This window comes from Crocuta crocuta, unplaced genomic scaffold (assembly GCF_008692635.1).
Source record: "Crocuta crocuta isolate KB4526 unplaced genomic scaffold, BGI_CrCroc_1.0 scaffold336, whole genome shotgun sequence".
Taxonomy (NCBI): domain Eukaryota; kingdom Metazoa; phylum Chordata; class Mammalia; order Carnivora; family Hyaenidae; genus Crocuta; species Crocuta crocuta.
Genome location: NW_027527943.1, coordinates 693,451 through 713,190, shown reverse-complemented (window position 1 = coordinate 713,190; position 19,740 = coordinate 693,451). Strand labels below are relative to the sequence as shown.

Genomic DNA, 19,740 nt, shown 5'->3' with positions numbered 1-19,740 from the left:
AAATTTAATTTCCTTATAAGCTGCAGCCATTAACAAATACTTGAGTCAGGAAGAGTATAACATTTCTCCAGGAACTCCCTACTGTCTTAATGTTAATGCCTCACTCGAGAGAAAAACAACTTTAACTTGACCATAGCCAGGCCTGCAGGATCCTTTGAGTCTTTAACACATGAAAATCCCTTTGGAAACTTTGTCTTTACCTCCCCTAACTCCCAAGTAGATAATCAATTGGTCTTCACAATCCCAGGTGGCTCTTGCTGCCCACAGGTCTGGTTCCTGTACTGTAATAAAACCACCTTTTTAAGCAGAAGATGTCTCAAGAAATCTTACCACATCATTTTGTTCATTTATTTTCTCCCTTTTTAAATAATTAAAGCAAGTGAGAATATATATCCATCAAATACTGTTGTTTTGAAATAGTATACCAGGGGGCGCCTGGGTGGCTCAGTCATTAAGCAACTGACTTTGGCTCAGGTCATGATCTCACTGTTCATGGGTTTGAGCCCCGCATTGGGCTCTCTCCTGTCAGCTCTGAGCCAGCTTTAGACCCTCTGTCTCTGCCCCTCTCTGCTCACTTTTCTCTCCTGCTGTCTCTCTCAAAAATAGATAAAAATGTTTAATAAAATAATAAAATATTAAAAAAAACAAAATCCAATAGTGTTTTTGTGGGGTTTTTTTTGGGGGGGGGTAAGCTTTGGAACAAAGAAGTAGAGAAGAGGGCCCTGTTGTCATACACTGGACTGTCTGCTTATGTGTCAATAGTGAGGGCAGAGAAGTTCTGTGCAGGTAGAGGAAGGACATAAGTAAGCCAAGGACCAGAGCAGGGTTTTACCATGCCCTGTGACAAAGCCTTGTTTTGGCTAGTATTCAACCACTCACATTACCACAGCCAGGTAGGTGCTCCCCAAGGCTCTGGTGATTGAAGTTGATGGCTGTCTGAAGCTGGGGCATACATACTGTAAGGTTTTTGAGTGAAAAAAGACCCCAAGGCAAAAGGTTCTGCAGAAGGAGTTTTATTGCCAGCACCCTCGGCCAAGGCGAGAGAATTTACGGGGACAGTTTTATTACCTGTGTCCCCGGGCGAGGTTCCGCGACTCCAGAGAGAGGGGAGTCGGGGAAGTCGCGGCCTGGTTGGGTGGTGGTGGGGTTTTATAGCCCGTTAGTGGGGATTCAGATAACAGGGGTAGTCTCGTGACTGGAAAGTCCAGGGTTGGAAGGTTTAAATTTCTGTTTCCCGCCGATGTAGTAACAGCCACTGATGTAGTGGCGGGAAGGTCAGCCATCCTAAGAAGGTCTGCCATTCTGTGGCGTCTCTGCCCCACCTCTCAGCCCGCCCAACACATTCCTGAAGAATATTTGGGATCATTGAAGTTCAGGACCTGGGGCTCCTGGGTGGCTCAGTTACTTAAGCTTCTGACTCTTCGTTTCGGCTCAGGTCATGATTGTTCGGTTAGTGAGTTCAAGCCTCATGTCAGACTTTGTTTTATGGTGCAGAGCCTGCTTGGGATTTTCTCTCGGGCAAAGAGAAAGAAAGAAAAAGGAAGGAAGAAAACAAGAAAAGAAAGACATTTATTTAAAAAACAAAAAAACAAAGAAGAAGTTCAGGACCTCGAGCAGAGTTCGTGTTTAGAACCTGGTGAGTGAATTTGATATGAGACATTAGATGAGGGAAAAACTCACTGAAGGGGGCAGCAGGGAATAGTCGAAATTCGTCTGCAGTTTGAAAATGCTCATTTCTGCATTTCCTAAATGTCCCACCTGGGTTTATTTAATCAGTTGTATCTGCCCTTCGAAGCACAGTGATATTGGCTCTGATCTTCATCTTAAAGGAATTATATAGCGTTTTACTGGATGAACTGCCAGGCAAAGAATTCCATAGAGAAAAGGGATATCGGTGACATTTCCCAAACAGGAAAATTGTTTGTAGGTTGTGAAGCACAAATGAGGTTTTAAAATAATTCTTTCCTGGTTACACCATCAGAAGTAAATTTGTGTAGAAAGTTACATTTTACAGGGGTGCCTGGCTGGCTTTGTTGGTAGATCTACAACTCTTGATCTCAGGGTCATGAGTTCAAGCCCCATGTTGTTGCAGGATTCTCGCACAGAGAGTCGTGACACCAAGGCTTTTCTTTCCAGGAAGTAACTTTATTTGTGCCGGCACCGCTCAGTTGGGTTCGTACCCAAAGAACCGAGAGGCCCACATCACATGGCATAGTTTTTTTTTTTAATGCATTTTCTATTTCTTTGTCTCCCATATATGGTAACACACATAAACATGCAGTGTGATTAAGTTGTCTCCCTTTACAAGGCCATGGGGGATGTAGGCACCTGGGTGCATATCTAGGTGACCTTGAAGTCTTCTCTTTTTCTCTCTCTTTAGGAAAGGGTTCCTACCACAATGTTAGGTGTACAGATTACTTAAAAATAAAATCTCTTTTTAAATAGTTACATTTTGAGGCACCTGCCTGACTTAGTCCGTTAAGCAGTTAAGCGTCTGACTTCAGCTCAGGTTATGATCTCCTAGTTTGTGAGTTCAAGCCCCACATCAGGCTCTGTGCTGATAGTTCAGCACGTCAACACAGAGCCTGGAGTCCGCTTTGAATTCTGTGTCTCCCTCTCAGCCCCTCCCCTGCTCACGCTCTGTCTCTCATTCTCTTAAAAGTAAATAAACATTTAAAATTTTTAATTAAAAATAAGTTAAATTTTTTTAAAAAGTTACATTTTACTGAAATATGTAATGTATAAAATCAAGTTCCCTGTAAGTTTATCTGAAGTGATAATCGCTTAGAGAACAATTATTCTGTAAAAACAGTACTCTATACTGTTTCGTAACTTACTTTTTTTACTCAATTTGCCTTTGGTATCTTTTAGTTTTTAGCATTTAAAAAGATTGGCATATAAAAATTTAAATTCCCAAATGTGGACATTTGGGTTTCCCACTTCAAATAAACAATGTTTATTTATGTTTGAACATCTGTGTAAATATTTCTACATGAATAATTCTAAGAAACTCAGTTGCTGGATCAGGGGATATGGACATAGTAATTTTAAAAAGTCTTGCTTTCCAAAAATTGTAATACAAAGTAAGAATGCCTGTATTTTCACATACTTTCCAATACTGAATATGACCAATCTTTCTGTTTTTAGTAATTTGAACAATTTAAAAAAGGTTTGTTATTATTTTAATTTAAATTCTTTGTGAACTTGAGAACCTTTTCATATTATTGTCTATTAATATTTGTGTACTATAAATGTCTATTTAAGTTTGCCAATTTTTCTATTGGTTTGTTGATATTTTTCTTATTTTTTTGGTAAGAAGTCTGTGTGTTTTAGGAAAATCAATCTTGTGTCTTTTTGATGGGTGGCATGTGTTACTCTGAGCTCAGTTATTTTCTTCGTTTGAAATTTCATATTTTAACATCACCAGTTCCATTCATCTTTTCCTTTATGAGTTTTCAGTTATGTCTTTAGCGTTTTATATCATGCTCAGAACCCTCCCCACTCCAAGGTAGCTATAGCTTTTGAACCTCCCTCCCTGCTTCTGCCTTTGTCCAATCTCCTTCACTTACAAGTTTATTTTTAACACGATAGTCTTTTCAGTACCTGTATCTGAACTTGTTACTTCTCTGCTCAATGGCTTCCCAAGAGTAAAAAACAAGATCCTTGAACTCACCCAAGACCCTCATATCTCTCCCTCGCTCTACCCCCAACACCATTTTCTTCCCTTAGCTCTGGACACACACGCCTCCTCCCTGTACCTAGAATATTTCAAACACACCACTCCAGCCTGTGCATTTGCTGTTCTCTCCCTGAGACAGCTTTACCCCTGATGACACATTCATCTCCCTCAATCTTTGCTTAAATGTCAATGTATTAGTGAGGTCGTCCGTGAGCACCCTACTTAAATTGCGTTACTTGTTTCTCCCTCCAAACTTCAGATTTCATTTATTTTCTCCTTGGCACTAACATCCCCCATCTAATACACTATACATTTTTCTCATTTTTTTAATTGCCTGCCTCCCTAGCTTGTATGTACAAGCACACACACTAAATTATAAAATCCATGAAGGCAAGGGCATTTATAGTTACAGCTTCCAGAACAGTGACTGGCATGGTAGATAAATAATCAGTGTTTGTATAAGAAAAGGAAAGAGAGGGGGGGAATCCATGCATTTCTGACCCAACAGATTACCAAACATCAAAATATTTTACAAGACTGTGTTAACACATATAGATAAATCAGAACATCTCTAATAGCTTCTATGACTGGTAATTTGGCAGTAACCAAAGTACACATATCCCTCCTCGATACTCCAGTAATTCTACTTCTAGGAATATATACTATGGAAATACCCTTACACATGAGGCAGAAGTAGGTTTACAGTAACTTATTGCTGCAGCGTTTGTAAAAGATTGGAAACAACCTACATGACTATCAATGGGGTAATTTTTAATAAACAACGGCACACGCGAATAATTGAGTACAATGCAGTTGTTTAAATAGGGGGTGGGGAAGCAAGCCGGAGCCTGCAGGAAGCCCTTTATGCACAGTCTCCAGTATTAGTTGGTAGGAGGAGACAGGCGAGGAACACGCATCTGCCCGATGTGTCTACGCACCCGTGCGCGTGTCCCGAAAAACACTGTCGAAGTAGATGCTGGAGAACACTTACTCGTTTTAAATACTGAACTATGTGAATGCACTATTTTTTCATACCACGTATTTAATAAGTGAACCTAAAAATTCTTGAAAGGGAAAAAGTCTAAAAAGCANGGCCCCGGTCTGCGTGAGCGCCGTGCGCCGCCCCAGAGCCCCGACGGGAGGCCAGCCCTGGTCGGCGAGCTTCTCCGCAGCCTCCGAGGACGCGGGCAGCCTGGGGTGGCGGGGTTGGCGCTCGCCGCACCGTCCGTCGCTTCTCCGCCTGCAGCTTTCTCAAGAGACCGGCCTGGATTCCGCGCCAGAGACGGTTCTCCTCCCGCACAGCCCAGAATGGCCGCAGCCCTGGAGCCCGAGGAACAAAGAGGGCTTGGCGTAGCGAAGGCGGAAGACCGTTGCCGGGGACGAGACTGCGGCCCGCAAAACTACAGTCCCCGCAGGAGGGAAGTCTTCCGGCAGCACTTCCGGAGGCTCTGCTACCGGGACGCCCCCGGGCCCAGGGAGGCTCTCGCCCGGCTGCGGGAGCTGTGCCGCCGGTGGCTGAGGCCGGAGTGCCACACCAAGGAGCAGATTTTAGACCTTCTGGTGCTGGAGCAGTTCCTGACCATTCTTCCCAGGGACCTGCAGCGCTGGGTGCAGGCGCACCACCCGAACACCGGGGAGGAGGCGGTGAGCGTGCTGGAGGCCCTGGAGAGAGAGCTGGATGAGCCGCGCAAGCAGGTGGGAAGGGGGCAGTGCTCTGGCTGTGAGAGATGAGGGTGTATGGACCGAGCCAAAGCCGAAAAGGCATGTGAAAGGACCCCTGAAGGTATTTCGTAGTCATCCTAGAGAGGAACAAGGCTCAGGGAGGCACCTGGCTGCCGGTGTCGAATAACTCAGGTGTATTCAGTAAAGACACAGGGGACGGATTCCGAGTCAGGTTGGAAGGCAAATAGGTATCAGAGGTAAAGAAGTCTCCAACGAATGGGCTACCTGGTAATACAAACAAACAAACAAACAAAAAACCTCTCCCTTTTCATAGGAAAATAGTCAAGGTGGGTTTAAGTAGATAACAAGGGTGTTACAGAACAGCACTCTCCAATAGAATTTTCTTAAAATTTTTTTCTACATTTATTTTTGAGAGAGAGAGTGCGTGAGTGGGGAGGGGCAGAGAGAGAGGGAGACACAGAATCCGAAGCCGCTCCAGGCTCTGAGCTGTCAGCACAGGGCCCGTTGTAGGGCTCTAACCCAGGAACCATGAGATCATGACCTGAGCTGAAGTCCGACACTCAAATGACTGAGCCACCCAGGTGCCCCCCAATTGAATTGTAATGTGAGCTACATATGTAGTTAAAAGTTTTCTAGTAGCCACATTTTAAAAAATAGAAACAAGTTAAATTAAGTATATTGAACCCAAAGCTGGGCACTTTGGGCGGCTCAGTTGGTTAAGCATCTGGCTTCAGCTCAGGTCATGATATCTCGGTTTGTGAGCTCCTCCTCTGCCTCTGTGGTGACAGTGCAGATCCTGGAACCTGCTTCAGATTCTGTCTCCCTCTCTCAACCTCTCCCCTGCTCATACTTNTAAAATATAAATACTAATATTTATTTTTGAGACAGAAACAGAGCATGAGCAGGGGAGGGGCAGAGAGACAGAGAGAGGGAGGCACAAAATCTGAAACAGGTTCCAGGCTCTGAGCTCCCAGCACAGAGCCTGATGCGGGGCTTGAACCCATGAACCGCGAGATCATGACCTGAGCTGAAGTTGGATGCTTAACTAACTGAGCCACCCAGGCACCCCATAAAAAATTCTTAAATATACACATATATTTAACCCAAAGTAATCGTGTAGTCATTACAAAAAATAAGGTATTTTACATTCTTTTTTGTATTATTTTGAAAATTCAGTGTATATTTTACACACTGTATATCTCAGTTCCTGCTAACCACATTTCAAGTGCTCAGTAAGCACATTGTGCTTGTGGCTATCATATTGGACAGTGGAGTTATAGAAGAAGTGGAAGTTGGGCTAGATAATTTTTAAGGTTCTTTCCACAGCCAACATTCTGATCCTGCGCTTATGTGGATCCTTGTGAGAAATTCATTTTCCAGTGGCCTGAAGTATAGAGATTAGTTTCCACCTCTTCTTTTTTAGTCATTGTTGCCATTTGCAGTTTAATGAGAATTTTTCCCTTTTGTGTTCCTGTCCCTGGCAAATGCTTCTTTTGATCTTTTCTCTAAAGGTCTTTTAGTTCTTCCACAAAATCTGCCTTTTGCCAGCCTGATCAGATTTCATTGTTTCCAGGTCCCAGCCAGTTCAGAAAGACAGGACACACTCTTGGACAAGCTGCCTCCCTTGGGGAGTCCCCATGAGTCACTGACTGCCCAGCTCCATCCCGAGAAGATCCACAAGGAGCAGGACTCTGGGGATCCCCAGAGGAATGGTAAGGAGCAAGACTTTATATGTGTGCGGGAAGGTGTGGTTCCTTGTGGTAGACAGGAACTTTCTCACTTTGATCTTCTCCTTCTCAAGTTTTCCTGCTTATCCTCCACCTCATTCTAGAAAATGTTATCTCTCTTCCTACTGTTGCCTCATCATGGAAAGAATTATGTTTTGATTTTTCATTACACTTAAGAGCTGTTATTTGGCCCAGTGGATGGGGGATGGAATTTAAATACTCATTCAAGTCAATAATACCTTACATTGCTGGGGCACCTGGGTGGCTTGGTCGGTTAAGCATCCAACTTCTGATTTTAGCTTAGGTCATGATCTCATGGTCATGGGATCAAGTACTGCCCAGGGTGCAGAGCCTGTTTAGGATTCTCTCTCTCTGCTCCTCTCCCCTGCTCATGCTCGCTCTCTCTTAAAATATTTAAAATGATAATGATAATTATTTTTAAGTTTCTGTTGGTCGTTATGATTCTAGTTCTGAATTCTCTTAAATTTACATTTGAGCAGGAGAATTTGTATGACACTCTGTATTAGTCTAGTTGGGCTCCTGAAACAGAATACCACAATTTCTGTGTGCCTTACACACAGAAATTTATTTTCTCACCATTCTGGAGGCTGGAAAGTCCAAGATCAAGATGTCACCGGGCTTGGTTTCTGGTGAGACCTCTCTCCTTGACTCACAGACTTGCTGTGTCTTCACATGGCCTTTTCTGTGTGCATGCGTACTCTTGGCATCTCTTCCTCTTAGGTGAGGATGCCCATCCTACAGGATGAGGACCCCACCCCTATAGCCTCGATTATCCTTAGCTACTTTTTTAAAAGTTTATTTATTTTGAGAGAGGGAGCGTGGGCAAGTGGGGGAGGGGCAGAGAGAGAGGGAGACAGAGTCCTAAGCAGGACCTGCACTGTCAGCACAGAGCCTAATGTGGGGCTCAAAGTCAGGAACCGTGAGATCATGACCTGAGCTGAAATCAAGAGTTGGTTGCTCAACCAACTAAGCCTCCTTGGCACCCAAAAGTAAAACTTTAAATCCCAGTTTTCCCCGAACACTGGTTTTTGTTTGTTTTTGTTTTTGTTTTTTTTTCCACTGCTCCCTGTCCTTCCTTAAGACACATTTCCCCCCCTGGGTAGTATTTATGCTCTGGCCTATTATGGATTCATTCTCACTGCTATAAATTTTACCAGTATGGTTCTTTCATTCTATAGGCTCCCTGCCAGGTGATTTGTCTAATCTGAAAAATGATTTTAAGTGAAGATATTTCTAGCTGATAACTAGAAAGATGGTATTCAATTATGTGTAACTTAAAGGAGTCTTTTAGTGCTTTCCAGTGTAGTGTAGGTTATTGGTTAGCTTTAGAGGTGAGTCTGAGACTCCTTCTGTTCATTCTTCTTTTATTAGCATCGTTGAGCAGGCACGAAGTGGCAGGCACCATACTAGATGTAGGGAATACAAGGGTGAGACTCCTTTTCAAGAAACAGAAAGGAGCAGTTACGCTATAACTTGCCCCAAACAGGACAGCTGTCCCTGTGGCTGGCCAATAGGAGTTCAGAGTGGGTTTACTTAAGCCGAGATGGTCAGATGAGTGGGAGCGGGAACATTCCAGGCAGAGAGAAAAGTGCAGGGAGAGTGGGGGGCAGCATGCAAGCAGCAATCTAAGAACAGCAGTTGCTCTGAGGTTCTGAGGTGTTTTTTTTGATGAAGCGAACTTTGTAGAAGGGGAAAATCCAAAGCCAGTGGTGAAGGTTCCTGGATACCATGCTGAGAAACAGAACTTCATCCTATCAGACGGAGTTCTGTTACTTACATGAAATAGAGAAGTAGGTGATACAGATTTGTGTTTTTAAAAATCACTATCAGTGATTCTACTTTTTTAAAGTTACAAAGAGAAACATTGGGAGGATATCTCCAGATGTAGACAAAAATTATTTGAAGCTAATGAAATCACAGGTGACTTACTCTTCTCTGTTTTCCAAAGTCTGTAAGTGAGTGAGCACACAACTGTAGTAAGGAGAAAAGAAATCAACACAGGGCAGGGTGAAGGAAGACCACTTTCAGATATAAAGCATGGTAGACTAAGGCTGGAGAGAGGAAGGAGAAAATTCAAGAGATCCATATTATTCATTGATTAATGAACATATCTGACTGGTGGAGGGCTGTTTTAATAAAAGCCAAGTTTACAACTTGGGCAACTGGCAGATAATGGTGTCAGTAAGTGAGAGAAAAATCAGAAGGTGGAATGTTATCTATGTGTGAAGACTTAGGAGCGGATTCAGTTTTTATACATGCAAATTTGCTGTGTCTCCGAAACATCCAAATACAATCCAGTAATCAGTACGATTTAAAATATGATTCTAGATATAGGAGGAAGATGTGGGAGCAGATAAGAGATTGGGGAATCGTCCCTGGGTAGATGATAGAAGATGATAGAAGATGATAGAAATTGACCAAGACGAATGTATCAAGTGAAGAGGAGAGGCACGTGCAAATTTTTGAGGCATGCCACCGTGTGAAGTTTGGGTGGAGGAAGAGGATTCTGTGAAGGAGACAGAGCAGGGACTGTCAGAAAGGTAAGAGACACAGAAGAGGGTGGTGTCCCTGGACAACAGGAGCTTCAGCCAGCTGTAGCCAGTGCTAACGAGACACAGGACAAGAACTGATAAGAGTCAGGGCACCTGGGTGGCTCAGTGGGTTAAGCTCCTGACTCTGGATTTCAGTTCAGGCTATGCTCTTACAGTTTGTGGGATCAAGACCCGCATCAGGCTCTGTACTGACAATGGAGCCTGCTTGGGATTCCCTCTCTCTCTCCCCCTAAATAAGTAAGTAAATTAGGGGTAGGGGGAAGAATTGGTGTGCCTTGGTGGCTCAGTCAGTTAAGCATCCAGCTTCAGCTCAGGTCATGATCTCATGGTTGGTGAGTTTGAGCCCCACATCAGGCTCACTGCTGTCAGCACAGAGCCTGCTTCAGATTCTGTGTCTCTGTCTCTCTCTGCCCCTCCCCAACTTGAACTGTCTCTCAAAAATAAATAATAAACAGTAAAAAGAATAAAAAAGAACTTATAAGAGTCCACTCACTAGTTCATGGCATTTAATAGTTAATGATAGTCAAGAAGAGTTGCAGAAGGCAGAAGCTAAAAGATGCAGGCTGTTTTAGTAAGCTTAACTAGTGGAGTCTTCCCCTTTTTTCTGTGAGGAGGCATACTCTAAGAAATTTCTCTCCCAACCTTTGGGAGGAGACAGGACATGTAGTCAGTCATAAAATAGGTCACAAGGACTCCTGGGTGGCTCAGTTGGTTAAGTGTCCACCTCTTGATTTTGACTGTGGTCATGATCTTAATGGTTTGTGAGATCAAGCCCCTTGTTGGGCTCTGCACTGACAGCAAGGAGCCTTCCTGGGATTCTCTCTCTCTCCTCTCTCTGCCCCTCCCCCGCTCTCTTCTACCTCTACCTCTCTTTCTCAAAATAAATTAAAAAACATTTTTAAAAATCTTTAAAATTTAACAAATAGCTCATAGGAATATTTCAACATGCTAAATTCTCAGTGTAGAACACGGAATTATTGCTTATGACTAATGGATAGTCTGCAAAACTTTAAGTTCTAGATGGTCCTTCCTTGTTTTTTTGATGATATATCTGGAGTACTTTCACTCTACTTCATGTTGTAAATTCAGAAAAATACACAGTTCCTATAAGTAAAATTGTAGAGGCTTACATACGTGCTGCTATCAAAATAACTTGTCAAGGGAAAATATAAACTGTCTTCCCTTAATCTAATCTACTGACAAAGTACTTAATGAAATCTAGCTATCCTGGGGCGCCTGGGTGGCTTAGTCGGTTGGGCGTCCGACTTTCGCTTGGGTCATGGTCTCGCGGTTCGTGGGTTCAGGCCCCGCGTCGGGCTCTGTGCTGACTGCCAGCTCAGAGCCTGGAGCCTGTTTCAGTCTGTGACTCCCTCTCTCTCTGATCCTCCCCTGCTCACGCTGTCTGTCTCTCTCTCCTGGAAATAAATAAAACATTAAAAAAAATAAAAAAAAAAAAAGAAATCTAGCTATCCTATGAGGCCTGAGATTTCTTACAGAATCCCTTTTGTCTGCACTGAACAGTATAAGTAGGACTTTTCTCCTAAAGTACAGCACCAAGAGCCGTACACAATTTTTATCTGTGTCCCCACCACCACACTCCCCAAAACTGACAAGCAAAAAACAAACAAAACCCACTAAAACAATAAAAAAAAGACCCTGCAGAAATCATAACACATTTTAAGACCTGTCTCTCAACTTTATTAAAAGCATGTGATGTCTGGTCGAAATCTTCATTTTACAGTTGAAGAAATACACTCACAGAGGTTGTGACTTGTCTGAGTTTCCAGAGTTAGCGGCAGAGCTGAGATTACAATCAGAGCCTGGGGCTCCTGGCTGCTGGTCCCGAACAGTTGTTAAAAGTCATCACAATAATGTACCCCAAAGCCACCATCTTTTAAAAATAATTTCTTGTGAAACACTTTTTTTCTTTCATTTTTTAATTTTTAAATTTTTAAATTTTTTTTTATTTGTTGAGAGAAATAGTGCAAGCGGAGGACAGGCACACAGAGAGGGAGACACAGAATCCGAAGCAGGCTCCAGGCTCTGAGCTGGCTGTCAGCACAGAGCCTGATGCGGGGCTCGAACCCACGAACCTGAGCCGAAGTCAGATGCTCAACCCATGCCACCCAGGGCCCCCCCAGATGCCCCTTTTTGTAATACGTCTTATTATTTTTTTAATTTATTTTTTAACATTTATTTATCATTGAGAGACAGAGAGAAACAGAACATGATCATGGGAAGGGCAGAGAGGGAGGGAAACACAGAATCAGAAGCAGGCTCCAGGCTCTGAACTGTCAGCATAGAGTCCGATGCGGGGCTCAGACTCACAAACCACGAGACCATGACCTGAGCCGAAGTCAGGCGCTCAATGAACTGAGCCACCCAGACGGCCCTGTAACACATTTTAAAAGTATTTCATTTTGAAGCATTGGACATGCTATTAACCCATAGCACTGACTCTCCATTAGCAATAAATGACAGCCTGTTCAGTTTCACTCAGCATTTAACCTCGTTCTTTCTCCCTAGACTGTCAAGTAAGCTGTACATGTGGTGATCAAATGACCTTGTGGACATCTCCTGTCAGACCAGCAGGGCTGGACGAATCTTGAATTGTAACTGACAGGGACTCTAGATACTACACGTGCCACAATAACATTGGAAGGACGTCCCTGGCAAAAGGTGTCAGAACCCAGTAGTTTTCATTTTGTCCATTCTGAAAGGGGGTCGCTTGGGAACCCTGCTAGCCTGGGACTAGCACTGTGAAGAGACCAGTAAACAAGACCCTGAAACTCCAGCTGACCAGGAAGTAGACTGAGGTCCTTGAGATGAGAAGAGCTCACACTTGACAGCATCCATACGATATTCTTTACATTGTTCAGTTGCAGATCTAAGGGAGAGGGTTATAATTTCAGTTGCTGACCAAGAAAAACTGACCTTTTATTTAAAAAAAACAAAACCTTTTGAAGTCCTGATGAGATTTTTCTCTAGATTCCTCCCAAAGCTGTGGGAGAGAGACTCCTCCTGAGCATGGTAAACTGGCCGTTTAGGGCAAATGGTCTGTCTTTTTTTTAAATACTCATCTTCATCGGTAAGCCACAGGAAAGCAGCCTGTGGTGACAGCTGAAGGTACAGAAGCTGTTGCGCCTAATGCTTATGTTTGGAAACACTTCTCTTAATGGGACGGAGGCACCTCTGATTTCCATGACTTGATCATTGTTACCCTACTAACCTAGCGATACTTCTGTCACACGTTACACTTTTGCAAATGCTTTATCATACATTCCCTCATCTGATCAAACAATAGGTAAAGAGGGCACAGAGGTGAGAAGGAAACCAAAATAGTTATCATCTGCTAAAATTTAAACAATTATCAGACAGTTTCAGGACTGGAATCTAGATCTTCTGGCTCTAATTTAGTCCTTGTAATTTCTAGCCAAAGATAACCTGACATTTAGATTCCAAAACAGTATCATCTTAGAGCAGATATCCAGATTTGAGGAAAGTCTACTGCCTGATTTAAATAAATTGTTAGGAGGAACGGAAGATTGGGAACAAGGGGGACATGGCAAGGACAGCGCAGAGTGACCTTCGTGGCTCGGCACCCAGTGAGCCATGTGAGCCAGGGTTTTCCAGCCCAGCCCAGGCGCTGAGATGCCCTGGCAGTGCTTGCTGCTGCGTCCCGCAGGCCACGTGAGCCCCTAAGAACTAAGGAAATGGCAGCTGCACAGCTAGGATTCCTAGGTTCTTTGAGATGGTGGTCACAGTGGGACCAAAGAGGTGACACTTTCTACCCCCTCCAGATAACCAAAACAGGCATTTTCTAATACAGTGCAACTCAAATATTTACCGAGTACTTGCTATTATGTGCTATTCTATGCAAAGCTTGGGGTTGAGGACATAGGGATCAGGAAGAGGGAAAGCGCTGATTTGGGAGATTTAAGACTCCCTGGAGGAGAGAGCATTTGAGATGGACCTTGAAAAATACCTAGGCTGATGGTTCTCAAAGTGTCTCTGGATCAGTAGTATGTAGCACACCAGGAAACTTGTTAGAAATGAATGGTCTGGAGCTCTACTCCAGCCTTATCAGATCGCAGGTTCTGGCAGTGGGAAGACTAGTAGTCTGGTTTAAGAAGCCAACCAGGTGATTCTGATGCAAATCAAGCTTGAGGACCAGCACTGGAGGAGACGATAATGAGGACATACACCAGACCATCCACTGTCCTTTCTATTTATCCTGCCCTGAATGGTCTCAGCCTGCTTTTATTTTTTTATTTTTATTTTTTTATTTTTTTTTTAATGTTTTTTATTTNTCTCAGCCTGCTTTTAACTGATTATCCTTCATACGGTTCCCTTCTTTGACGGTTCCTACTCACTACATTCCATTCAGATCCCTAACCCCACTGTCTTCTCCTGTTTTACTCCCCCTTAACCACCTATGTTTCAGGCCCTCCCATGTTTCTCCCAAACTTTCACCTCTCTCCCCATCTCTGTTCTCTGACCCCCGGTCTGTCCGTCTTCATTATCCTCAGCATATCCGTAGTCGTCATTTAGCACTCACTGCTCTGCCTGTGCACAGGATTGCCAGGTGACCCTTGGATCCACATCACTTATTCTGTTCCCAAATAATGAACCCTGCCACTGGCTTCCCTGCTGGCCTCTTAATTTCTTATTTATGTCGTCAGTGTGATTTGCTGGTGCCAGATCTCTAGTTTGTGCATTGTATGTGACTTTTTTATAACACTCAGAGCGTTTGTGTGTTCCTTCTCAAACGTAGAGTGGGACACGTTTGTGTTCTCTCTGTTACAGGTGATGAAACCAGAACTCAGAATGAAGTGTTGTCCCAGGAGGAAGGTACACCCAAGGATACACAGTTCCTTGGCGAGGTAAATGGCAGACTTGACGAAGACATTCCTCTGCCTCCTGAATCCAGAGATGCTACTGAAAGCGAGGGCAGAGTGGCGTGGCCACAGAGGGAAAGAAGGCGCTATGCATGTGAGGACTGCGGGAAGAGTTTCAGCCACAGCTCAGACCTCAGCAAACACAGGAGAACTCACACTGGAGAGAAGCCCTACAAGTGCGATGAATGTGGGAAAGCCTTCATTCAGCGCTCGCATCTCATCGGACATCACAGAGTACACACTGGAGTGAAACCTTATAAATGTGAAGAGTGTGGGAAAGATTTTAGTGGCCGCACAGGTCTCATTCAGCATCAGAGAATCCACACAGGTGAAAAGCCCTATGAATGTGAGGAGTGCGGGAGGCCTTTCCGTGTGAGTTCGGCCCTGATCAGGCATCAGAGAATTCATACAGCAAATCAGCTCTACTAATACAGTGAAGAGACCGTTCTTAGGTCCTCAGGCCTCATTAGTTCCCAGAGAATCTGCTGTAGAGACTGAGTAGCCTGAATGCAGGCGACACTTCAGTCATCAACTATTTCTCCAGCACCAGAGAATCTACCTGAGAATATTTCCTTTTATTTCTAAATTACTTCAGTTTCTTGGGAAGAATTAAGAGTTCTTTCAGAAAGCCTTGTCTGTTGACATACTGCTCACCTACAGCCCAAAATAACCATGTTTCTTGGTTGAAAGGCACTGAGTGCTACTTCTCAGCTCTCCTTTTTCCTTGACCATTCAGTGTATGACTTTAGGCAAACATTTGCTTTTTTTTTTTAAGTGTATTTATTTTGAGAGAAACAGATCTGAAGCAGGCACACGCACACAAGTGGAAAGGAGCAGAGAGGGGGAGAGAGAAACTCCCAAGCAGGCTCTGCGCCGTCAGTGCAGAGCCCGACACAGGACTCAAACTCATGAACTATGAGATCATGACCTGAGCCAAAGTCAAAATCAGATACTCAACCGACTGAATCTCTCAGGTGCCCCTAAACATTTATATTTTTCTCTGCCTTCCATTTCCCCATCCATAGCGTGCAGAGGACAGCGGATGCTTGCCAGGTGTATTATGTCAAGGTAAAAGCTGCTTTTGAAATTCTTAACTAAAACAATACTAAGCATTTGTTTTCCACCACTACTGCTAGAGTGGCCTAAATATTAATCTCCTTTTTACTTTAAAGTAGGGAATGTAATCGTTTTATGGAATTTGTTTGCCAGTGCTGAAAAAGAAGAAACCATCAGGAAAGACAGCAGGCTAAGGAGAACATTCCAGTGGAAAGGAGAGCAGTTAAGTAATGAGTAGAAGCTGTTGGGAAGGCGGGGGAACAGTGTGTTAGGGATCTGTAATGTGGCTAAATCACTCCTCTTCTGAGTCTCCCGTCACTGTAAACTGGGGGACATGGGGAGAGATCAGTCTAGAACTGTGCTGTCCAGTATAGTAGCCAGTCATCCACACATGGCTGTATAAATTTAAATTAACTCAAGTAAAATAGAAAATTCTGTTCCTTTGAGACATTTTAAGTACTCAACAGCCACATGTGGCTGTTGCTAGTGGCTAGTAGCTACTGGATTGGACAACAGATGTAGACCATTTTTATCTGCAGAAAGTCTAAGGGATATTGTCCTAATCTATCATTGGTAAGGTATCTTCCAGCTTTGACATCCGTGTGATTCTGAGTTTAGGAAGGTAGTAAAAGAGACACCTGAGGAGGCTACAGTAGCAACAGAAGATAAAATACAAACACCATAAAAAAGTAATTTAGTAATAACTTTGTAGCACTTTTTCAGCCTTAGAAAAATATAGTTGGATATTTGATTAACCAACTTAGATTATAGTTGGATAATTGAAGATTATTAAATACAGTAACCTAATCTAAATCGAAAGCTTAAATTTTTTTTTCTTTTTTCTTTTTTTGGCTTGGAAATATACTAGCAGTTCATGTAACAACTTTACATCCCTAGTTTGAGAATTTTATAACATGACAGAAATTGTGGCCAGAGGCCCAGCACATTCAGATTCACACCATCAAACTGCCCTGAATCACTGGTTCTAGGAATCGCCTCACCAGAACAACCAGTGATTGCCCCTCTTCCTGAAGACAGTAATCACACATACTTGCTTTCATATTATGATTGACTAATTAAACCACCACAGTCATACTGTGTCTCTGCTACTATTTGGGAGATGAATCTTAAATCATTCCTTGTAGCACCACAAAGATAAACTGGGCTTTTAGGTCTTTTGAACATAATTGATAAAAAAATTTAAAACCTGAAGCTTCACACTCCTTGTTTTTCTAACAATTATCTGGGCAATATTTCAAAGCATTTAAAACAGATTTTTTTTTAAGTGGTCATAAAGGGAAAACTAAAGCATTAAATCTCTAGTTTTAGAAACATCCTATTTTGAAAATAAAGCTAGATGCTTACTGAATGATAGCTCTTCCCCCTTTACCTTTTGTCTCGCGGAGAATCATGCATAGAAGCTATTGAAAGTTTCCGATCTTTATTAAATTTAGAGAGGCTTCTGCAGTGGTATGAAAGATGATCCTGGCTGCTACAAGGTTAGGGTAAAGACATGACAGACCGACCGATTTTCCTTTATCCTTGTATGCTAGAACATTCTATTCAGATATTTGTGAATACCTGTAGTGCAAAGAATCGTTGGTTACCTCTAAAGGCTGAGTGAAGACTAGTTTGGAGCACTGACAGCATGCTACCCTTTTCTAGGCTTGGTGTTGATTCCAAATTGCCACAGCAGTGTCCACCATCTGACACCAGAGGGACAGTAAGAGTCCAGGAGGGACAGAAATATAAGGGCCTAGAAATGGCCCAGCGTGCTGCAGCAAGAGAAGAAGGGCCAGTGGACCCTGGCATAACCCAGGCATAAGGCAGAGGAGGCGTGAGGTTAAAGGAGGTCTGAGTTGTTGGTACCATGAAGAAGCCGGCATTGTCCCAGTAAGTGTGCAGAAGTCTGAGAGAAAAAAAAAGGTCAGGGTGCAACCAGTTGGAAGAAGAGCTGTGCTCAAGCCCAGCCAGTTACCTGAAGAGAAGTAATCTGCTAGACACTAATCAGAACCACCAGGTCCCTGCAGAGCCACCCTCTGTGCACAGCACCTGTTCTAGAAGAATCCGGCTTCTCAGTTACGGCAGAAGCACGTGCATTGCTCCTTCCATCTTTTTCAAGAGAGAATGATTTTATTTTATTTTTTTGGAAAGCGGTGAGGATTGTAGTCTGAAGCTTTTGTGAACTGACAGGACAGCTGTGATCGTACGAGGCACTTAAAGGGAGGTGGAGGCAGCCCTCAGCCACAGATGGAGGTGGTAGTGAACTGGGGATTCGGAATGAGGAGCCAGCAGCTTTAAGGGGAGGAAATGGACAAGTGCGGGGGGTGAGGGGTTCTAGGAGGAATGGATGGGCATCGGCGAAGGGGGAGAACTAAGATTGCAGAGATGGATGGAAGGAAGAGAGTAAAAAGGAACAAGGGTGTAGGGAAAACAAAGATCAAATGAGAGATGGTGATAGGAAGGAGAAGAGCGTGGCAAGTAATCTAATCCTGGCGTCGGTCACCTTTGAGCCTGGGTCATAGGATACAAGCCATACAAAGGTACATGGAGCATTAGGAGCACAGTGTGTACTATTTATCGAACAAGCCTCCGTTCTCATCCTAAGCATGAAATTATTTACAATCAAAAGTCCATCAATAGTGAAAACACAACTAGAAAGTTTGAATAACTTGAACAAAACAAGCTGTTCTGTTACTGATCCCACAAGAGAGTTGGATATACTGAGGTTCTCAGTCTTACTCAGATCCTCTACAGCAAGGTTTCCCAGGCTTGTTGTATTAACATTTTCAGCCAGACAGTTCCCTGTGGTGCCCTGTCCCCTGGATTGTAGGACTTTCCTTGGCTTCCACCCACAGGATACTACTACCACCCCCTACTTGGTGACAAGCAAAAAAAATTTAGGTGGATGAGCAAATGCCCCAGTTGAGAACAGCTGATCTATAGGAAAATAATCTGATTTCCATGACTGGTCCTTATCAGACACAGTAAGATTCTACTTAGAGATAGCACATGTGACCCCAGCATTGCTAGACCCTTTTCCCACCCCCAAAAATGATTCCTGGAAAACATAAAATCTAAACAGCAATTATGCTAAATTGCTTTAGAAAGCCATACCTTACTGCTGAGGACCAGAGGAATCTGCCCTCCAGTGTGACTTGGATAAAGGGCTCACATTGCATTTTTTAGGACTTTACACTTGTCTGCCTGGCAAGTGTGTGGTGCTACCTTCTCCTTTGCCCGCTGACCTACCATGAGTAGAGACTTTCTAATTGAGGTCTGCACTGTCCACTGTAGTAGCCACCAGTGGCTATGCAGCTAAGGAACTGCGATTTTAATTTTAATTACATTTTAAAACTGATAATTTCAGTTACTGGAAAACCTTTAGATATATTTAAAGTATAGTTTGGATATGTGAATCTACTTTTAACATTTTAAATTTTGCATAATCTCAATATAGGTTATTTTCAGTGAAAATTTATCTGAATTGATATGTGCAATAAGTAGGAACATAAAAGCTTTCAAAGATTTAGAATGAAAAAATGAATAAGATATTTGGTTACTTTTTATATTGATTAGATGTTAATATTTTGGATATACTGGCTTAAATAAAGTATATTACTGAAATTAGTTTCACCTGTCTTTTTTACTGTGGCTGCTAGAAGACTTCACATAGGTGGATCACGTTATAGTCCTACTTACTGGACAGCCTCCTCAAGATCTCACCCTTGGGGTCCCTCCCCATTCTCCAGGTTCCAAACCACTTTAATTCTGTGAGAGTAAGTTCTATGATGCAAAGGACTTTTTACCTGTTCTTAACTGATTTGTTCAAAAATCAAGTATTTATTGAGCACATGCTATGTTCCACAGGGGACAAGGGTAGGCTGCTCCAGAATGTACCGCTGTGGCACACTGATTTTTTGGTTTGTTTGTTTATTTTGAGACCGCGTGAGCAGGGGAGGGTCCATGAGGAGTTAAGTGGCGCTTGGAATGAAAACGACAGACGGAGCAGCAGCAGGGGCTGGAGCTGCACCAGGGGTCGTGGGAGCAGGTCTTCGGAAGCTGGGGAATGCGGCAGGGACTCCGGGCGCAGGGAACCCTGGGCGCGGGCTCCACGGACCCCA

The 19,740-nt window shown here is 43.3% G+C and overlaps 1 protein-coding gene across 3 annotated transcripts; it reads left to right on the top strand.

The window, feature by feature from the left end:
• The first annotated feature begins 4,777 nt into the window (after positions 1–4,777).
• ZSCAN16 (zinc finger and SCAN domain containing 16) lies at positions 4,778–19,214 on the top strand. Of its 3 annotated transcripts, XR_013332221.1 has the most exons (4): positions 4,778–5,374; positions 6,936–7,074; positions 9,439–9,650; positions 14,469–14,556. XR_013332221.1 is itself a non-coding variant. In XM_077752412.1 (3 exons), the coding sequence occupies exons 1-3, from the start codon at positions 4,988–4,990 to the stop codon at positions 14,987–14,989; spliced, it is 996 nt and encodes a 331-aa protein (XP_077608538.1). In that variant the 5' UTR covers positions 4,778–4,987; the 3' UTR covers positions 14,990–19,214. The 3 variants fall into 3 exon arrangements, 2 of the variants coding, with proteins under 2 accessions (XP_077608538.1, XP_077608537.1); XM_077752412.1 differs by lacking the exon at positions 9,439–9,650 and having other exon boundaries at positions 4,778–5,323; positions 14,469–19,214; XM_077752411.1 differs by lacking the exon at positions 9,439–9,650 and having other exon boundaries at positions 14,469–19,214.
• Positions 19,215–19,740: the final 526 nt, after the last annotated feature.

What these genes read in the sequence shown, in the direction of transcription:
- ZSCAN16 (XM_077752411.1), top strand. Translation starts at nt 4,988, where the DNA reads ATGGCCGCAGCCCTGGAGCCCGAGGAACAAAGAGGGCTTGGCGTAGCG. An exon ending in TGGATGAGCCGCGCAAGCAG is followed by an intron (nt 5,375 to 6,935) that starts GTGGGAAGGGGG and finishes CATTGTTTCCAG; the next exon opens with GTCCCAGCCAGTTCAGAAAG. An exon ending in TGGGGATCCCCAGAGGAATG is followed by an intron (nt 7,075 to 14,468) that starts GTAAGGAGCAAG and finishes TCTCTGTTACAG; the next exon opens with GTGATGAAACCAGAACTCAG.